The sequence below is a fragment of the Lagopus muta genome, chromosome 1 (assembly GCF_023343835.1).
Source record: "Lagopus muta isolate bLagMut1 chromosome 1, bLagMut1 primary, whole genome shotgun sequence".
NCBI lineage: Eukaryota > Metazoa > Chordata > Aves > Galliformes > Phasianidae > Lagopus > Lagopus muta.
In genome coordinates this window covers 83,547,683-83,568,028 of record NC_064433.1, presented here as the reverse complement: position 1 = coordinate 83,568,028, position 20,346 = coordinate 83,547,683, and the positions used below count along the sequence as shown (strand labels likewise).

At 41.1% G+C, this 20,346-nt stretch overlaps 2 protein-coding genes across 10 annotated transcripts in view; one reads left to right on the top strand and one right to left on the bottom strand.

The window, feature by feature from the left end:
• NME7 (NME/NM23 family member 7) overlaps positions 1 to 13,672 on the bottom strand; it is a 90,830-nt gene extending 77,158 nt beyond the window's left edge. For 2 of the 6 annotated variants that reach the window (XM_048926848.1, XM_048926892.1), the window contains exons 1-2: positions 11,874 to 13,517; positions 10,589 to 10,722 (exon numbers count right to left, since the gene is read on the bottom strand). In XM_048926848.1, coding sequence (XP_048782805.1) covers positions 10,589 to 10,618 — 30 coding nt within the window. In that variant the 5' untranslated portion in view covers positions 10,619 to 10,722; positions 11,874 to 13,517. Of the gene's footprint in view, positions 1 to 2,256; positions 2,350 to 10,588; positions 10,723 to 11,873; positions 13,518 to 13,566 lie in introns of those variants that run through there. The other 4 variants (XM_048926857.1, XM_048926866.1, XM_048926875.1 and 1 more) reach the window with 4 other exon arrangements.
• Positions 13,614 to 20,297, top strand: BLZF1 (basic leucine zipper nuclear factor 1). 4 transcript variants are annotated; one of them, XM_048926806.1, is made up of 7 exons: positions 13,614 to 13,703; positions 14,140 to 14,196; positions 15,189 to 15,628; positions 16,289 to 16,488; positions 18,042 to 18,170; positions 18,758 to 18,977; positions 19,306 to 20,297. In XM_048926806.1, exons 2-7 carry the CDS (start codon positions 14,178 to 14,180, stop codon positions 19,489 to 19,491), a joined length of 1,194 nt encoding a protein of 397 aa, XP_048782763.1. In that variant the 5' UTR covers positions 13,614 to 13,703; positions 14,140 to 14,177; the 3' UTR covers positions 19,492 to 20,297. The 4 variants fall into 4 exon arrangements, with proteins under 4 accessions (XP_048782763.1, XP_048782790.1, XP_048782781.1 ...); XM_048926833.1 differs by having other exon boundaries at positions 13,629 to 13,656; XM_048926824.1 differs by having other exon boundaries at positions 13,662 to 13,685.
• The last annotated feature ends 49 nt before the right edge of the window (positions 20,298 to 20,346 follow it).

Sequence of the window (20,346 nt, the reverse complement as noted above, 5' to 3'; positions counted from 1 at the left end):
ATGCACACTTTTATACTCTTCCTCTGGTTTTGACTAGAAATTTCATTGTGGAGCTTTTCTTATAATGGAGAAAACAGGAAATAAGTGCTTAAGTAGTCTGTTTTCTACTGGACATATGTACTTTCTGGCTCATCACAGTCTAATAAAAGGGCAGCTAAAAGGATTCCCTGTGTTAGTATACAAGTAACTTTTTTCCCCCCCACAAGGGTATTGCCTTTCATATGACCTTTTATTATACAGATAATTCTGTTTCATCAGTAAGCCTGATAATAATATCAGTTAATATTAATATTTTAATATTTTTCTACCTGTTTGCCAATTCACGATCTCCAGCTGTAATCTCTCTGATCTCTAACTGAATAGAAGCAACCACCCACACATACAGTAGTTACCAGCCTGCAACGTTTCATAACCTCTACAGCTTAATACTCAAGAAAATTTCACATGGAACTATCGAAATAGTCCTCAGAACTAAAGGAGACCTAAGATATCTAGGAAGTCCACTTTACATGCTATCAGTAATCTACTGGGGCTTACATGTGCTATCAGAAACTTCAACGTGCATGAAATATGTGACGTGGACTCACAGACCGCTGCCTGCATATTTAAAGTTTGGGAGTCACAAATAATATCACTGTTCTAAGTCAGTAGATTTACATCTGCTGCTCCTTCGATTTTCCCAGTAATTCTGAAATCAGATCAGAAGGAGAACAAAAGCACATGAATCAACTCCCAGAGAAGCAATAAAAAGACTGCAAAAAACCTCAGAAGCTGAAACGGAGCCAGAAAGATCCATCTTGGTCTCAGCATTCTGTATTTTGTAAAACTCTGTGCTGTCACAGGGGAAGGTGTGCTCAAGTATGGATTTTAATGGTAAAGCTGCTTGTACAAAAATTAATGGGAACACACTGGGCTAGCACAAGAATGATTCTCACATCGAATGGGTACTTCTCATAATTCATAAAGAAAACTTTCCAGAAAGCCAGCCCTGAATCTTCCTAACTATAGCTTATATAGTTCTTATAGAAAAATGCAATAATTTTTCCCTTCTATGTCAACCTATTGATACTGTCTGACATATTTTGGGTGAGCAGGAATATTTTTAATAAAAAAATATGGTATCAAAAGTCAAAGATACAAATTATTTCAAACTCTCCAGGTGACAATATGAGGCTGAATCCAACATAAAGAAGTCTACTTATGCGCCTGCCTAGGGAGCTGCATGTCCAATAGGACACCTGGCTTTACAAGTAGCACCGTGTGCTTCTGAATCCAGACAAAATGTGTCACTTTAATTAGCTTTAAAGGTGGTCTCTGCCAGTGGGCTTGGAGTGCTTTTCTTTTACGTAAGGACATCTCAAATGTGACAAACGTGATCCGCCCCCTGCGGATAAATTCATGAACCTGAAGGACCAAAAAAAAAAAAAAAAAAAAAAAAAAAAAAAAAACCAAAACCATTTTAAACAATCTGAATCTCTACAAAAGTGTTACATAAAACGCTGAACTTGAAACATCAAACAAGACATGGCAAGCTAAATTAGATTAGAAGATGGCAAAAATACTTAATGAGTTGCCCACCTCCATTTGCACAAGTTTTTATCCAAGATAATAGGAAAATGTCATGAAATGTCTTCTGGATTGTTAAGTGAAGGTTGATGGAAGACAGGAAACAGAACTGGGATTTCTCTGCTCCAGCTCTTCATGGACTTCCTGTGCTACCTCAGGCAAGCCCACTTAACCTTGCGTGCCTCTTTTCCTCCAAAAAAATCCTTACTCTAGAAGGGATGCCCTTCCCTGGGCACTGGTAAATAGAGGATATTCGTATCAGAAGAACTGTAAAGCCATTTTAGTTTACATAACACAGGGTATAGCTTGCTATAATGCAGTCTATACCTGAACTGCTACAGCAAGATGCTCCTCAGAGAGCAAAGGAAAAGTCAGCAAAATGGATAGAGTCACTTTATCACAGACTTGCTGTTTCATTATGTAAGCATGCCTTCATACCTTCCACATTCCCTATGTTCTTCAGCTTGATTAAGTAAGAAGGTCTGTACACTTCACTTCAATAGGCGACAAGATTAAGCAAATACACTTTTATATCACTACACTCTGCCTTACTTTAAGGCCACCTGACATTAATAAATAGCAAGAAATCATAAGAATGAGGCCTGGTTTTCTGCACTGGCCTTTCTCAACCCTGACCATTCTTAATGCAACTTTTCTTCAGCTCAAGTATTCGAACAGGCTCAAACTCACCTGGATTCTCTGAAGTGTCACTAGGGCTGTACTCAGTGAAGTCTTCCTTTAAAAATGCCTTGGAAGGTTCCCTCCCATTCCCAAGACACCCAGAGGAACACCATTATACCTCTATCAAATCTACCTGACATCTGCCTGTAAACCTCAAACTTACCAGGGGAAAAGCAAGGGAAGAAGATGGGAGTCAGACACGCATACTGCGATAAGCTTTGTTTTGTGAGGCAAACAGGTTGAAAGCAGCTATGTGAAAAAATTCTATTTACACAGTACAAGTAATTTTTCATCATCAATACTTCATTAAAATAGATATATCAATTTGTGAAAGAAAAAGGTGCAAAAAAGTAAAAAGAAAGTGCAGAAGTAACTCAGCTATTAAATGCTAGCAACCATTTTGCAAGAAATGAGAGGTTTCAGACATACCGGTGGTATTTAGCAAATAGCATACTGAGTGGCAGAAAGTGTTCTCATTTTCAGCATTGTAATCACCCTTAAATCCCAAAATAAATCCTCAGCAACGCACGCTTATTAAGTTCTGTTATTCAATCCATCTCTGTCTTCCACAGTTCCAATACAGGATATCTTCCAGGTAAAACTTAAAATCACAACACTGCGTAGATAGAGCTCTCAATTAGCTCTGTCTCTTAAACCTCATCTTCCTCCTCCTCTTTGTTCATGTTTCTGATATTGGCACCAGCATAATTTTAAGAACTGGTATAATTCTTTAGAACATCCCGCCTCGCTGCTCTTGCACCTCCCCCCACATTTGCAACAGGCTTTTCTTCAGAGGGCCAAAAAGATCACTTTCAAATTGAGAAACACCTGGAAACTGCAGATTCCATGACAGTGCCTTGACTACAAGCAGTTCTCACTCAATGTCAAATTCAGAAGTTCACTGGTGAATTTTGAAAGCATCTCCTTTCCCCCCCTCAGCATAAAGCAAATCCTACCTATTCAAAATTTTACATGAATTCTTCTAGATAACTTTATGAAACTGTTGGTTTGTTATTAAATACTTAATATTAATATATAAATTAAACACAGCTGCAAGTACAACATTCACCCTACCATAAACAGCTGCTATTTTCTTTAGTTCCAGTTTCCTAACTCCCAATATCACAGGTGTCCAGCTTCTCAGATGCCTTTAGAACTGCCTGCTTATATGACTTGCTGCTTGGGCCGTCTGCTGCGAAGTAATGGTTATTTCTGCCTCTGTTTTGACCAAGTGAATCATCTTCGACTGGGATTTTGGCTCAACAAAATGATTCCATATGTGCACGGGTCTTCATGAGCACAGCTCTAGAAGGCTGAAGACAAAATTCTCTTCTCACATTCAGGAATGTGCACAGCTACCTCACAAAGTTATCTGGCCATTCTGTCAATTTACTAAGGAAGAAATCCTCTTACTACACCATGCGAACCCTGCAGGCTTTGCATGAAGCATGTAGGCATGATTAGTGGAAGATACTCCCTATTTTTTTCCCTGTCCCTCACATAAGAGAGTCAAGAACTGAAATCCTCAACGTTTAATTCTAACCCTCTGTAATCACATGTAATTAAGTACTTAAAGGATTCATGTTATCTAATGATGTTGCAATGCAGTTCCTCTAAAACAGCCACAGGATCCTGTATTGCTATTCTAGCTTTAGAAGTCCAGCCAAACACAGTCTGTCGTGGAATAGCTCCTCATTTAACGCATGAGCCATGATGCAGTCATATGTACATAGGTCACTCTAAAAACAATGCCTCCTATTTATTTCCATGGAAACTACAACACATATAAAGAGCACAATAACACTGTTTGACAGAGCAAATTCTCAGCTACAAAACATTTTTTCAACACAGTCACCACCATTAGCTGTGCGTTCTCACCAGCGGTGAACAAGAGTCTGCACTGGACTCATCAAAATTTGCGACCTGCTGTTTCACACCTGCTTTGAGATCATCATTGCTAGTGAAACGTTTCCCATCTGGTCTATGTTTCACTGGCCCAAATAGGAGCAAAAAGTTGCTACATACAATGGTTGTGATAGGACGGTCCAGACAAGATCACAGTGCGTTCCACCATCTTCCAACTGGCATAGGGGCCAGAAACATGGTGTTACAGGAGAAAGGTGGTCTTCTCTGGCCTAACTCCGCAAGTCAGAGCCTTCAGCTTAGTCAGCATTACAATGAAGTCGTCAGAATTGACAGTAGGGGTTCCAGGAAACCAAGGATAGCCCCTTTCCTATCCCAAAAGGCAGCGCATATCACTTTATCTGCTGAGGGCTCCATCTTTAACTTCTTCTGTAATGAGGAATTTGCATGCTGCCACTCCATGGACTGCCATTTTGACTGTGACATGTACTGGAGATACTACGTCTCACCACTGGTAATGATTAGATGTAGGAAACTGTCCCCTCTAGCCTAGCATTGGTTCACTAGATCCTGAGGAACAGACAGAACAGCGTATGCAAGTTTCTGTGCAAGCATTCATTATACTCATCCATTCATTTGGACTCAGCTTCGCAATATTCTAACATTGCCACCATCACTTCCAGTGCACTGAAACCAAGTTCCCTCTTGTAATCTGCCAATCTGCATTGATTAACTGATCAAGACACTCTTCATTTTGTGATGTAACAGCTGTGCATGTCTGCCCAGAACATCACTTGTCTTTCACATTGCTGTTGCCGCTGCTGAAATGCATCACCCAACACCTCACTGTGCTCACATCCACTGTCTGATCTCCACAAATATTCAGCAAGCATCAATGAAGGGCAACAGATACCTTTTTTTTTTCCCCCCACATGGGGGAATTCAGTTCCACTCCCCTGCTTCACCCACACTTCCATGTCAGGCATTCTGTCAGACTGCCTCTCTGCTGCCATCTGTGGCATAGCAACAAAACGTAAGGGAATACTAGTGGGAATGTTCACCTTCTTCTGCTCTACCACAACCTTTTGAAGTCATGGGCCAACATAATAAAATAGAACGCATTACTTCTGGTGCAACTCTCACAACTGCTCTTAGAGACATTAGTGCTCTGCAGCACACTGTTGGCCTCCACCAACTCAGGAAGAGTGTGACACTGACTGTAGTGAAAGCAGAGCACTTCCCTGACTCAGAAAAGCATCCATAACATAATAACTTATGTCACAGACCTGGAAGATTTGCATACAGACTTGGAATATTTGAGCATACAGCTTAGGTGCTTAGAAAAATTTATCACAAGAGGCAGAACCACAGAATGACCCAGGCTGGAAAGGACCTCAAGGATCATGAATCTCCAACCCCCTGCCACTTGCAGGACCACCAAACTCCCCATTTAATGCCAGACCAGGCTGCCCAGGGCCCCATCCAACCTGGCCTTGAACACCTCCAGGGATGGGGCATCCACAACCTCTCTGGGCAGCCTGTTCCAGCACCTCACCACTCCCTCTGTAAAGAACTTCCCCGAACATCCAACCTAAATCTTCCCTCCCTCAACTTAAAACCATTTCCCCTTGTCCTGCTGTTATCTACCCTTTCAAAGAGTTGATTCCCCTCCTGTTTGTAGGCTCCCTTTAGGTACTGAAAGGCTACAATTAGATCACCCCACAGCCTTCTTCTCTCCAGGCTGAAACCAGCACTGAACCAACACTGCCCTGATCAGCTACCGAATGCTGGGTCTTTGACATTGGAGTGAGGTCAGCATCTGCATGTGACCCCAGAGGGTAAGAGGGCTATATATGCTTTGAGGTGCTTGTGTGCATTGCATTACATGCTCTCATCCGCATTGCATGTATACTTTTGAAATACAAGCTTGGCCAAAAATTAATGTTGAGAGCAATAGTCAAAGGTTGTCTTCCTTTACAATGACCATTTCTCTGTTAAAAGCTCTTGGAGGAAGACCTGCATACTCACTTATTTGTTGGGACTGACAAATTTTTCAATTTGTTTCCCACAAATCCTTATTCCATTAAATTTGCAACCCCCAGTAGAAGCCATCTGGAAAATGTGAAGCAGAATAAAAACCTGCAGAAAGCTACAAGCAACCGGAAGTAAAGGTTTGAAGGAAAACACCTACAAATCTTGAATGAAAGTTTTCAACAGCACTTCAGCCTAACCTAATTTCTACAGCATCCTTAGATTATCTCAGCTCATAATAATCCTCTGAAAATCATTTTTAACAAGAACTGACTGTTTGCCTTGGAATCACAGCTAAGGAAGTTTGTGTCCTTCAGCCCACTGATACCATCAAGCACTAACACCCAGGAGTTTGTGTGAACGTTCCAAAGACCACACATGCTGCATCTACCTCGAACGTTCAGAGCACATAACAGTGTAGTAAAGATTTATGATCCACTGAAGTAAGCAAACAACTCTGCTGACAGGTTTCTTATTTACTACAGCGGGCACTTAAAGCAAGTACTTTGCCTACACCACTGTTTAACCAACTGTTGAAGTTAAAACACTATTTTTCTCCTAAATTGTGTCAAGTATTAACTCTAATGTAACTGGACTAAATCCAGGTTTCAGCTAGCAGAGATGTCATGCCCATTTACTCTATACTCTGCTGTTGATCTAATGACAGTTAACATGAACAGAATTTGTCATAAGAAAAGAAAAACATTCAGCAGCTTCCCATTAGTGAAGTCAAAAAGTAAAAACCTCTGTGGGGTAAAGAAAGCAAAGCGGGTACTTATAACCCTGTTCTTAAATTCTGCCATTTCTAATGAAATTATACAGGTCAATTTTATAAGTGTTTGGCAATTTAAAAATTTACTTCTCTTCCCAGAGCATAGAACTTTCGTCACCACAGTTTGGAGCAGACTACATTAGTTCCCAGAGATGTGAAGGTCTCTTATGGATGCAGGCAGCGACTGAAGGATACGTTCAGTCTTGTATATGGTTCTGATCACATTACTTTTCCCCACCTTCACAGCTGTATTTAATGCTCAGCACTTTCAGTAAAAAGACACTACACAACCCACTTCATCCTTTTGTGAAACAGGATAAGTCATCACCATTCCTTTCACATAATAGAAAGATTTGATGGATAAAATATCCAGATTTCTTGTTTAACCTGCTACCATGTTTCTCCAAAACCATGGCAAAGGCAGCTCAGTTAGTCCATCCTCATTTCCCACTTCTTCATACTCCTCACTGCAATGCAAAAACTGGACACTGAAAGGAGGAAGAGCAGGGTTGCTGATGCTGCCCAGCCTGCCAGCTCCACAGATGCCACCAGCAACCACTGTTAGTCCAACAGCTCCCCAGAGAGGTGGGTGAGTCACTGTCCCTGGAGGTATTTAAGAAATGTTTAGATGTTACACTAAGGGACATGGTTTAGTGGGGAAATACTGGTGGTAGGTGGACAGTTGGACTGCATGATTTTAGAGGTCTTTTCCAACTGTTATGATTCTACAATTCTATGTCTTCTCACCACTGAACCGTGAATGTTCAGGCTGAGCAGCCGCAGCCCAATTAAGAAATGTGCCATAATAGAGAACAAACACATTAAGGTCAGCATTGTAATTAGGTAACTAGAAAACACACTGCTTTACTTAGTCCTGCTCCACAATCACAACTCCAGTAAGTGAATAAATATACAGAAAGGATAAAAACAGAAGGGCTACTAAATTTAGTGAAAGACCTAAATACGCATGGCATTGGTATAAAAGAATCTGCACATAGCCTCAAGTATGCATGCACACATTTCCCACTTCCCATTTCTATACCTCTGCATACCTTCTCTTTATAAGCATGCTAGAATATTCTGCAGAAAAAAAAGATGACTTTTTAAATGAATAAGGCAGTTAAAGAATCCCACGCAAATAGAGAGCCTGTTATATTCTCAAGAATACATTTCCAAGAGCCACTTACTTGCAAGTGTAGGAGCACCATCTAGCGTTCAAAGGAAAAAAAGCAAAAATGGTAAAAAGCAAATGGTATCCTGTGCTCCATCAGAAGAGAGGTGGCCGGCAGGGAGAGGGAAGTGATTGCCCCTCTCTACTCTATTCTTGTGAGGCCCCAGCTGGAATACTGTGCCCAGGTCTGGAGTCTCAGTACAAGAAAGACAGAGCTGTTGGAGAGGGTCCAGAGGAGAGCCACGAAGGTGATCAGGGGACTGGAGCACCTCCCCTATGAAGACAGGCTGAGGGAGCTGGGCTTGTGCAGCCTGGAGAAGAAGCAGCTGTGGGGTGACCTCATTGCAGCTTTTCAGTACCTAAAGGGAGCCTACAAACAGGAGGGGAATCAAGTCTTTGAAAGGGCTGATAACTGCAGGACAAGAGGAAATGGTTTTAAGTTGAGGGAGGGGAGATTTAGGTTGGATGTCAGGAGGAAGTTCTTTACTATGAGAGTGGTGAGGTGCTGGAACAGGCTGCCCAGAGAGGTTGTGGATGCCCCGTCCCTGGAGGTGTTCAAGGCCAGGTTGGATGGGGCACTGGGCAGCCTGGTCTGGCATTAAATGGGGAGTTTGGTGGTCCTGCAAGTAGCAGGGGGTTGGAGATTCATGATCCTTGAGGTCCCTTCCAACCCTGGCCATTCTGTGAATTCTGTGATTAGGCCAAGCAGTTCTTACACCCATGAAATAGTACTTTCAGTGATTATTCACAGTGGCCACAGCTGTAGATAAAAGTCAGTAAATAGAAGTCAGTGTTCACGGAAAAAGCCTCAGGGTTCCAGGCTCACAGCAACAGGTGATCCTTACAACCTCCATTTTTCAGCAGTCAGCTAATCATTAACAGAGTATCCCACCTGGATGCAATAGATCCCTGCAATTTTTATTTACTTTCAGGAACTTAGTTAAAACATTTAACCGAGCAGCCAAAAGTCCTTTTCAAAGATTCACTATTCTCACAGATTAAATGCATAGAAAAAGGCAAAACCTTGTGCTTCTCAGAATTTTGCCACTGGCCAGCAAAACCACTACAGACTGTAAAACAAGACATGCAAGATGGAGCTGAGAGAGCAGGACCTGCTCAGCCAGGGAGGAAGAAAAGTGAGAGAGACTGCAACCCTCAGCTCCCTGACTGCAAGATGGGGCCAGCCTTTTCAGTGTGAAAGCAAAAAGGCAAAGGACACAAGCTGAAACACAGGAATTTCCAGTGAGGATTTATCTGATTATTCCTTTCTTTAACCAAGAGGGTGGGAACACCAGGACAGGTTGCCCAGGGGAGCAGAATCTCCATCTTTTGATATGTTCAGGATGCACCCAGGTGTGTCCCAAAGCAACCTGAGCTGATTAGAACCATTTTTGAAAGGCAGGTCAGACTGGGTTACCCCAGCAAGTCCTTCCCAGCCTAAACAATGTTTTCATTGTCAGTTTGGCTGCTTCTTGCCAATCTTTCTTTCAGGGTCACATCCATCAGAACTTCTCAGTTTCTCCAGATCCTACACAGATGTGTGGGCTTCTTATGGTAACCTGAGGTGCTTTAAAAAAATAATTGAGAGCTCAAATACAACATTCTTAAGTATAAATTTTATCCATATGAAATCTGCTTGGAAAAACACTTTAAATAACCACTGACTCTGTCAATAAATCTCTTTTTTTAATCATAAACTTTCAATTGGCAACTTCTCCTTATGCTCCTGGCAATGCTTCACTGAATAATTCCCGAATTTCTTCACTTTCTAACAATATTGAAAGAAGAAAAAAAAGTCAAATCCATACAATTAGAATAGATGTGCCAAGTTATTAAAAACTGCAGCTATAATCTGAAGAATCCTGAGTGACAATTCTGGGTAATAAAGGGAGATTAAAATGGAATTTATCATTATGTAATTCTAGATAACTTTGCCTTTCATACCATCAGCTACTTCAGACACATCAGTCAGAAGAGCTATCATTGCATCTAAAATTGCTTTCAGGGATGGCAGCTCCTGCAAGCCACAGCTCAGAGTTGGCTAGAGTAGGAGGCAATTTATCCCATGGATTTTGAATCTGTCAGCTTTATATATGTAGAGTGGTATTTTATATAGCGAGTCATATCATAAAGATGGCAGTATCAAACCCAAAATGAGTTCCTGGAACACAGTTTTCCACTGCTGAATCAGATACATCTCACAGGAAAGTTATATTCTTTTAGCAGTTTTCATTCGGCTCATACAGGGTCAAAGATTCTGTTATTTTATCAGATATACCTTCTGCTGCATTCACAGCCCACCTGCCCAAGAGAAAACTAGCATTACTAGGAAACATTAGTTCAAGAAGAAACCATATCATAATTCCAATGCTTATAAGAAGATTCAACATGCAACACTTTTTATCTTTCCCAATGATGAAATGCTGCAAATAAGAGTTAACCATTATGTCAGGAAACATGTTTGTGCCATGCCAGCTTATAATGGAAAGGCTTGGGCCACTTACTCTGCACAGGAAAAAAATCAGGGTGGTCATCTGCAGTGAAATTCAGCCTTGGTTTCTGGGCCACAAAAGCAAGTCTTCACAACTATTAAGAAAGCTGTTCTCAAGGGAAGGTTTTGCATCTTTTTCAGGAAGAGCTTAAAAAAAACAAACTTTTAAGTACAAGAGTTTTGCAACAAAAGGTACAGAATTTATGAAATAACTTCTAGTCATTTGCAAATGTGCACTTGTTCAGCTCTGTGAAGTGGGAAAGTTTTGCCTCTCTATATGATCATACCTGAATGAGAGTTTTCTTCACACAAAACATCCCATTTTGCCAGCTAATCCACTATGGCTGAAATTACTGGTTCCCAAATGAAACTGCAGCCTACAGCTGCCTGTGAGCTGTACTGCCTCTATAACACCTGCAGCTGAAAATCTGATCACAACAAGATACCCTGGCAATGAGCAACCCAGGGTTCTGCAGCTGTGCTGTAGGAATGGCTGATGTACTACTTACTTTCTAGCATCCATTCCCAAATCACAAAGTAAGTCTCTTCCACTGATGAATCAAAGCTGTTTTTTAAGAAGTACTGATTTTAAATAATTACTCATTTTACAAGAAAATTACTTATTTTTCTTCCCTGCCTTAACTAAGCACTTCTGTATTAGTATTCACTGAGCCGGGCTTTGGGGATTTACCAATGAACTGAAGATAACAACAAACATATAACACAGTTGTTAGAAAAATCTTTGTTGGAGTGTGCTGAACTGCTCATCTCCAGTTATACTCAAGATAGTGGTCAACATGGCATGATTGCAAGCTCGGGCAACCTAGCCCAGGAAAGTCTACCACATAGATGTTTTCCTGATTTTGTAGAAAGAACTAAGGAAGCTGAAAGCTTAAATTCCACTACGTGCTTCCACACCCATAAAATCAAACCCAGATGACATCCTATTAAACTAAGCCACATGTTCTTTACGTGCAAGATGGAAAAAGATTTTTAATGTTCTCTGCAGTTATCGGAGCTGTGGTGACAAGAATGTTTGCATTAAAGAACGGAGGAAGAGTCATTTATTTTTTAACTCCATCTTTCTGAGAAAAAGATGTTTCAAAAAATGTACGAGTTAGATCAAATGCTTTAAGTCACAGTACTAAACCCTTAGAAAAAAACATATCTATAGCAAAATGGAAAGCACAGCAATGACAGCAGAATAGCAAGATCCTAAGCTACAACAAGCAAGGATCAGCTCAAACACAACTGCTGTAGAGCTGTAGACACAGAAACAAAAGAAAGAAGATGCTTACCTTTATAAGGCCTCACAAATACAGGAACCTCCAGAAGGATATCCTTACCTCCACTGCCAACCCTTATATGAGGTCTGGGAAAGAGTGGATACTGCTCCACCCCCTCTGGTCAATCAGGAGCACTGCTTGCACCTGAGCTCCCCTGAGTTGGCCCTGCCTTCCTTCCAGGTGTTCAATCACTACTTCAAGCTGTGACTTAGCATTTTCACTACAGTATCCCACTTCTAGGATGAAACTGAAGAAGGAAAGTGAAATACAGAGTTTCTTCTTACTGCAGCACTCACAGAAGCAAATAAACGGGTTACAACTGGAGAGGTAATTTAGCTGGTTTAAGCCAGAGCACAGAACTAAAAAACAAGGAAAGAAAGAAGAGTTTAAAGAAGTTAGACATACTCGCATCAGCACATTAAATGGTCTCTGATGCGCTAAGGACAGCAGCCACAGAAACCTCAACCCACTCGTACTGTTGAGCAGCTGTAGAGAACGGCCTCAGGGACTAGAGGAGATCAAGGCTGGGACAGCTCACTCAACTGCAGGCTTTGGAAGATAACAGAATGAGTTATTAGAAAATCAGTGAGAGTCACTGAAGACAAAACGTTATACAAAGTTGATAACGTTAATGTGACAAGAAAAAAATCCTGTCGTGACCGTTTTCCCTTTCAGATATGGTAACTGGGCTAAGTAAGTAAGGGAGAAGCCACTGATGTGACACGCTTGGCTTTGATAGGACCTCCAATCTAAGACACCCCATGTTCTGGCAAGTGAAGTAGGGAACTGCGACCTACATTAAAGCACAGTTACAATTGCCACATGCAGAAGTAACTAGGAATAATTCTCTTGCAAGCTGTAAGTCAATTTCAAGTGAGGTTCCAAAATGTTCTGTCACCCACCTGGTTTTATGTCATGTTTTATTTCATTGCCATGCTGGCAATGAAACAGAGAAGTGCACTTTCAGAATCCAGGCTTACACTAAGCTGGGAGAAACTGCAGTTTGGTAAACAGAGCTCAACGCGATTTTGACGATCTGAGAAATGGTCTGAAATTCTGTAATCCCATAGAGATGGCTGCAAATTATTACAGTGACAACCAAGAAAATAAATTCAAATATCTGGGGGAAAACAAACAGCAAAAACACGGGGAAAAATCCCTGAAGGTTACAGTGGATCACAGTTAAATTGGAGAATGCAGCCAGGAGCGGGAGAAAAGAGAGATCGTTTGGCACTACGAGTAACTGGGACACAAGAAACAAGAGTTCTGCTCTGTTTAGTGGCAGAGAAACCTCAGCTGGCACATGTTATACAGGTCGGACACTGCACTGAGAGAAAATTACACACAGCAAAAACTAGATCTGAGCGTGCACGAACAGTGAACGGGAAAATATCAGGGCACGAGCGTCTGCGATAAGAGGGAGAAATAAGATTGTGAAGTGATCGTCCTCAAGCTCTTTAGCGAGTAAGCGACAGAAATGGATTCGATTTATATCCATCAAGCACTAAACCGGTAACCTCCTGCGGTAAGGAAAATAAACCAAACACAACAGCGACTTATACAAATCATCATTAAGTCGTGGACCTAGCAAGAGACCGCGGTGCCCCTGCCGCTGGGTGCCTGTAAAGGCGGGTGGGGGGCGGCGCCCCGTTGCTTTAACCCCGAGCGAAGAGCCCACCCAACCGACCCCAGGCCCGGCGCTCACCATGGCGGCGGCCGCTTCACTTCCCGCGGCCCTGGCAACGGACGCCCCGCCCTGCGCTGGGTGTGAGGCTGTTCCGGACGGAAGCGGAAGGTGGGCAGCGGCGCTGGCGGAGGTGACGGGTGCGGGCTGTGGAGCTGGTAACGTGTGGGGGCTGTGTGTGGGGGGCGGCGGGCGCCGGTGTGGGTTGGGGTTCGAGAGCGGCGCCGGGCGGGAAGGAGTATGATGGAGTCACGGAGGGTGAGGGCTCTGCGTAAAGGAGGGAGACTGCAAGGAGGGATTTGAAGAATGGGAACTAGAACTGGACGAGCAAGAGATGGAAGTTGAAGCCCGGCCCTCGGTGAGAGAAGCAGCAAGTGCCAGACGGCTCGGATCCTTCTTTTGACTTTTCTCGGGTTTCGGGGGCGTCTTTGCTTTTACATTTGTTTTGGTGTGGGCTTTTTACCTCCTTTAGAGCTTATAGTTCACAGTAAACAGTGTATCAGTGTGCCACTGAACTGAATTTTAGAGGCTGTATTCGAAAACAGGTTGATTAACTTCCCTTGCTGAAGATGCTTTCCCTCCTTTCCTCCTCAGGATTACGTAGTTAAGAAGAGCTGACTGCTAGCAAGAAAATGACATCTCTAGAAAAAAGTAGGTGGTTGGTGCGGTATCTGAGCTGAGTGGATTAAAAGGTCTTTAACCCGAATTCTAAGGTCTTATTTCTTTAACTGCATGAAATGAGCAGTTAATTGAACTAGATCTCCTAACGTGGTTTTGCCTGGAAAAGCAGGTTTGTCATTTGGGCAGTTACGTGTCTACACCTTTGTCTGATAGCCCTCTCTGGCCTTTGGAAATTGCTGGCACTGTCTGAATCCTGAAAGTAGAGCACTGTAATGGCAACACTATTGTGTTTTTGAAGTCCAGCATGGGGAATAGGACAGAGGATGCAGGCACATGTTACTCCCTGCAGTAAGAGAAATAATGGCAGTATGTGTAGCAGTGTTCTGAGAAGCTTTCCTGCCGTGTCCACTGTGGGGAAACCTTACTGTGATAGCATTTAACTCAGCCAAAAACGTAATGACCTTCAGCAAAATGAATTACAGGCATATTTGGGAATCTAGAGCAGAATGTAGCCTTACTAGGAGTACTGGGGGCTGTTAATTAAAAATGAAATGCAACTGATATGTTGGCTTTTTTAAATCATTAACTCAAAACATGTTGTAGTACTTAAATCCTCTTAAATTTCTTATGGTGTTAGTAGCTGTATAGCTTAATAGCAGCTTTGGATTTTTAAATAGATCTGCTGTGATTTTTGTCAGCTCCCAGAAGCTGAAGTTCACTGTCACTCCATAGGTAACATTGTCAGGAGTTTTTCTCCTTAATGGTTCTTGATCATATCTGCACATCTACCCAATATTTTGTGATGGAAACTAGTAAAATTTATCAATGAATTTGTCATAATTAGCAGTGCATACTTGAGTAAAAGCTTTCTAGATTCTAATTTGTGTTTGATAGCTCCTGCTGCAAAGGACTGTTTTGCAGGCAGTGTAAAATTAAAACTTTCATCTCTGAAGTACGTAAATGAAGGGAAGAGTTGCAATGACATTAAGATGGTAACTTCCTCTGCTATTTCTGAACTGTAGTTGACTATGCCTCATCACCCATCCGAGGACCTGGAGATGGCATGGAAACAGAGCAGACGGGTGAATCTGTAGAAGTAAGCACTGGAGCCAGCGCTACAAACCATCACATCCACCACAGCCCACAAAAAAAAGCAGTCTCATCGCTGAGTCCTGGAGTTCTCCAGCTAGGGCAGATACATGCTGATAAATCAGTAGAAGTTGAAGCTGTGCGTATATTAGTCCCCAAAGCAGCTATCACCCATGTAGTTGCAACTAAAAATGCTAAAGTAGCTAAATCGGCGGGACACAAAGGAGACGCTTTCCATCAGTCAGATGGAACTGCAGATCCCAAGAAAGAACAGACTGACCTCAAAAATGCAATCGAAAAGCTGAAGAATTCAGAAAAGCGGTTGTTACAGGATAAAGAAGGTCTCTCTAATCAGCTGCGTATACAGACAGAGGTAAGAAATGAAGGGTTTTTTTTTTTTCCTCACAGTTGAGTTGCTTTGGTTTATTTAGCTTGTGAATAAAATCAAAAGTAACTGCTATGACACTGAAGCTTTGAAACAAATTGTTTTCTTTTTGAACGTACAAGATAGAGAGTAGAAATGCATCAGAGTACTCTGGTGCTTCTCTGTCAGCAGATAAAAATATCAAAGCATGAATCTGGGAGAAACAAACACACTGTAGGACTGCAGGGAAATGTCTTTTGAGGTGCAAGATCTTTTCTCATGACCCAACACTTAGTAAAAAAAAAAAGTTACACCATAGAAGGAGGTGTAACATTACTTACAAATGACTTATGTAATCCTTTGCTATTTTACTGAGTCAGGACTAGAATAGGACTGAAACTTTCTTTGTTTCATGTACCATGTTTTTATTCTTCCTCCTCGAATGCTGTTAAAATTTAAACAAGGAAGTGTTAAATGTGCGTTACTCTTAAAATTTTGTCACACTGGAGTGGATTGTGAGGCTTATTATCCTCTCCTTTGGGTGCATTCCATTCTGGAAACAGAAACTGCTCATTTTAAATAATAAGTTGCCTAAGTTGTACTGCGTACAAAAGTAGAAAGTGTTTCAATCCATATTGGTAATGATCAGATGGTTTGGTCTAATTCTAGGTGAATCGGGAGCTGAAGAAACTCCTTGTTGCTTCTGTTGGAGATGATCTGCAGTATCACTTTGAGCGGATGGCTCGTGAGAAAAATCAGCTTATCCTAGAAAATGAAGTCTTGGGCCGGAATCTGTCTCAGTTGTCTGAACAACTGGAGCGCATGTCTATACAGTGTGATGTGTGGCGAAGCAAATTCCTAGCAAGCAGGTATTCCCACTTCAAGCAGCATTTTTCTGTAGGCTTTTGTTATATGCACCCACTGCAGCACTTGGGAATGTGTATATGTGTGTATATATATATATATGCAGAGGGCAACCACAACAGCTATTGTAAGACACTTACCATTTAGTTTCAATCAGAGAAGAGATAAAAAGAAACTAAGCTGCTTGTAAATCTCAGTAGTTCTGCCTTTCAAAAGTAATAGTGTGGGTCCTAATACTCCTAAAATGCTAACTCCAGTTCTTGTTAACATAAGAGAAGTTCTTATTTCTGATCAACTGTGTAACTGTGTCCAGTTTAGGGTTTGAAAATGTCTTCCATGACAGCTGAAAGTATGATGCAATCACCAATTTGTTTTTTTTTAAAAAAAAAAATCATTAATTTTTCAGGGATCTACTAAAACCAGCAACTAAGAATGGAAGAATAGAGAGACCTCTTCATTAAATGTTTGTTTACAGAAGGAACCCTACGGTAACTTCTGTACTCATAAACTAATACATTGTAAGAGTTAAGAGCAAATCTTAAGCTGGTCTAAGTGTCAGTCTCATTTGACAAGGGATTAGACTTTTAACTTGCTAAGTGTAGATGATCTATCAGATCTGCAAATAGTGATAGGATTTTAATCTTCTATTGTACTCATCTATAACTCACTGCATTTTAACTAGTGATGCTTAGTGCATATTATGAAAATGACTTACTGCTTGAAGGAAATGAGAATGTATGATCTAGTCCATTTAAATTGCTGGTATTCAGCAGTTTTGATGTACTGAGTGAATGATAAGCAGTTGTGATAGTACCATCCAGGCAAGCATTACTATCCTAGTTTTACTTGTTTCTTCAGCATTAATATGAATCCTAAGGTCACTGCAAGGGAGCCTCTTCCAGTAACACTTTTGACAGTGTGGAGATGTGATCAAAGTAACACCTGTTCTATTGTAAGGCTCTCATTCATTCAAGTCTCAGATTCCTTGCTGGTAGTTGTTAAAATGCATTCTGTTCTTGGTGTTTGCAGTATCTCAGGCATTGAAGTACCAGCTCCAGGGGTCTGTTGGCATAGAATAGCAAAATATCACAAGCAGTTCTCACATGCTTGTATCTGGAGCATTTGACATCTAGGTATTGTGCCCTGAGAGAAGCAGTGAAGTGGATGCAGTCTGCAGCCATAGCTGTCATCTTTAGAAACGACTGTGAAAAGATGTGATTACAGTGTACCTGCAAGAAACCTGTCAATAACAAAATGTATTCAGCTTTGTCTGTCAGGATGTTTGTGCACCGTGCTCACTTACCCATTTGTATAGAGTGGCATAAGATTATTTAAACTCAGATAGTCCAAACGTAGTTTTGCACTTAAATGCTTGTAGTTGAATAGAAATTACTCTTAGTGCATGTCCTTTGTAATTAAGTTGACAAGTTCTGCATGGGGAAGGAAGGGGAATGGCAGCTTAATCCTTAGACTGAGCTGATTAAATACTGTCTGCAATAGAGTGAAGGTGACTTTCAAGCTGCTCACTTAAATTACTAATTGGAAATGTCTTTTGCAGGGTTATGGCTGATGAGCTAACCAACACCAGAGCAATTCTTCAGCGTCAAACCAGAGATGCACAAAGTGCAATTCAGGATCTGTTGAATGAACGTGATCAGTTCCGCCAAGAAATGATTCATACACAAAAGTATGATTTTCCTAATCCAGACTATTTCTCTACAAACTTCTCATTTCTGTTGGTTTATTCTGGGCTGGAGAAGAATTGAAATAACTTTCCCCTATTCCTGTTACATTTAAGAAAAAAACAGATATGCAGATGATTATATAGCTGCTTTTCATTCTCAGTGTTGAAAGCCAAAGTAGCACTAATTCTTTCCCCAGTATTCCATAGAGTTGTGAGTTCTTGAAGGTCATATAGCTTCAAGGTATGAAGGTAGAACTAACATCTCTCATATCCGCAGACTATATGTAGTTAATCACTTACTGTCTTAACTTCAAGAATCTTCTCTTTCCAAAACTAACAGATTCTTTTACCTGCGATGACTTTTCAGTGCTTTGTCTGACAAATGTCTTTTAATTTTTTCCACTGTTAAAATTCTGCATTGGTGAAGCCTTGTCTGTGAGAGTAACCTGCTTTGCCTCCTTGCTTTAAATAATGAAACCTTTTTCAATTAACATCTGACTTGTACAGCAAATTTGGGGAAGATTGCACTGAAGCATGTGTGCTGATAGTATGGAATATGAAACCACTAGATTATTTTTCTCTCTCCACAGGCTTCTAGAGGAACTGATGGTTTCTCTTCAGTGGGGGAGACAACAGACATACTATCCCAGTGCCCAGCCTTACACTACAACAGAGCTAGCAGCTGTGAACTGTAAACTAGCCAAAGCTGTAAGCTCACATCTTCTTGGAAATGTTGGAACTAGCAGTCCAAAAAAGACTTCAGCAGCGGTGGAATTTTGCAATACCCCTGCTGAGAAAATGGCTGAAAGGGTAAGAACCTTCCATACAACTCAGTCTTTCAACACACCAGAGGGGCAGGATCAGGATCACATTTTCAGAAGGAAAAGCCTTGCTTTGTGGCAACTGCTTAATATTGTATTTAAAAATGATTTGCAGGGGAAACATGCTGGATAGAGCTGTCTGGTGTTTAAAAATCAAAAACACGGAAGAATAAGCACAACATAAATAATATATGTATTGTTTGAAACCAAGTTGAAAAACTCTGCTTTTGAGCAGAAAACCTTCCACGCTGTTACAGAAGGATAAATCCTATTAAGCTTAGCAGATAAATTTTCATTCTCAGCTTTTCTTCTCATAGGTGCTACGTGTACTGGATCCAGCTGCACGTACAGAAACATCACCAGAAGCTTCTTTTTCTGAGACTTCTCCCTCTTCCTTCCTTTCTACAAAGAAGAATATTGGAAGGTTTCACCCATATACAAGATACGAAGACATAACTTTCAATTGTTGCGACCACTGTCAAGGAGAGCTCATAGCCCTTTAAAAACATGGCTGATGTTTATGACCACACATGCACTCTTTCTGAAGAATTCCACTAGTTGGTGTTCAGCAGGCTTCCCTTTTTCCTGTTTCTATATAAGTGGGTTTAAAATTGGAAATCCTGTATTTTCTGCTTCTCTGCCTCTTGAAGCTAGGGACTGCCAGGATTTCTTTATTCTGTGGGCTGCTTTATTCCTCTTCAGTCTGAAAAACTACTTTCTTCTACAAAGGCAAGACCAAAGACTTTATGCTGGTCCAATTTGTAGAGCCTAGAGATCCCCCTGACTACTTAAGTTTGACAATCTTATTAGCAAGTCTTAATGAATTCATCATCTTTACAGGGAAGTAAAAGCATAAACTATACCAAAGCAAAGGAAATGCTATATTTTTAATAAGTAATAATCATAGGTCATTAGGATATAGTCAGCTCCATGGTTCTTTAGTGTTATCCAAGGCAATGAACTGTCCTCAGGTGTATGTTCAATCTTTTAAATTTAGTCATAAGGAGTGTAAGCAATGAGTCTTTATAGCTGTAAGCTCTGAAAGAGTGCGGAGGAGAGGAAAAGAGCTTGAATGAACTCTAGCTACAACATATAAATAGTAACTGGTTTTAAATGGATTCTTGAAAACTGTGGAGTGATATTCTTGTATTTTCATGCAGGTAAAACAATGGCTTTTTCCTTCTCTTTTGTCTTCTACAGTCATGCTGTTAAGTAGTCAATCCTCAGAAAAGAAACAGATACACCTCCTTTAATACACAGTGTTGAAAGCTAAACTAGCATTAGAGTTCATTCCTTGCCCACAGTCTTCCTGGGTGTTAGGGGAGGCTGAAGATAAGCACTACTTTTGCAAGTATTTT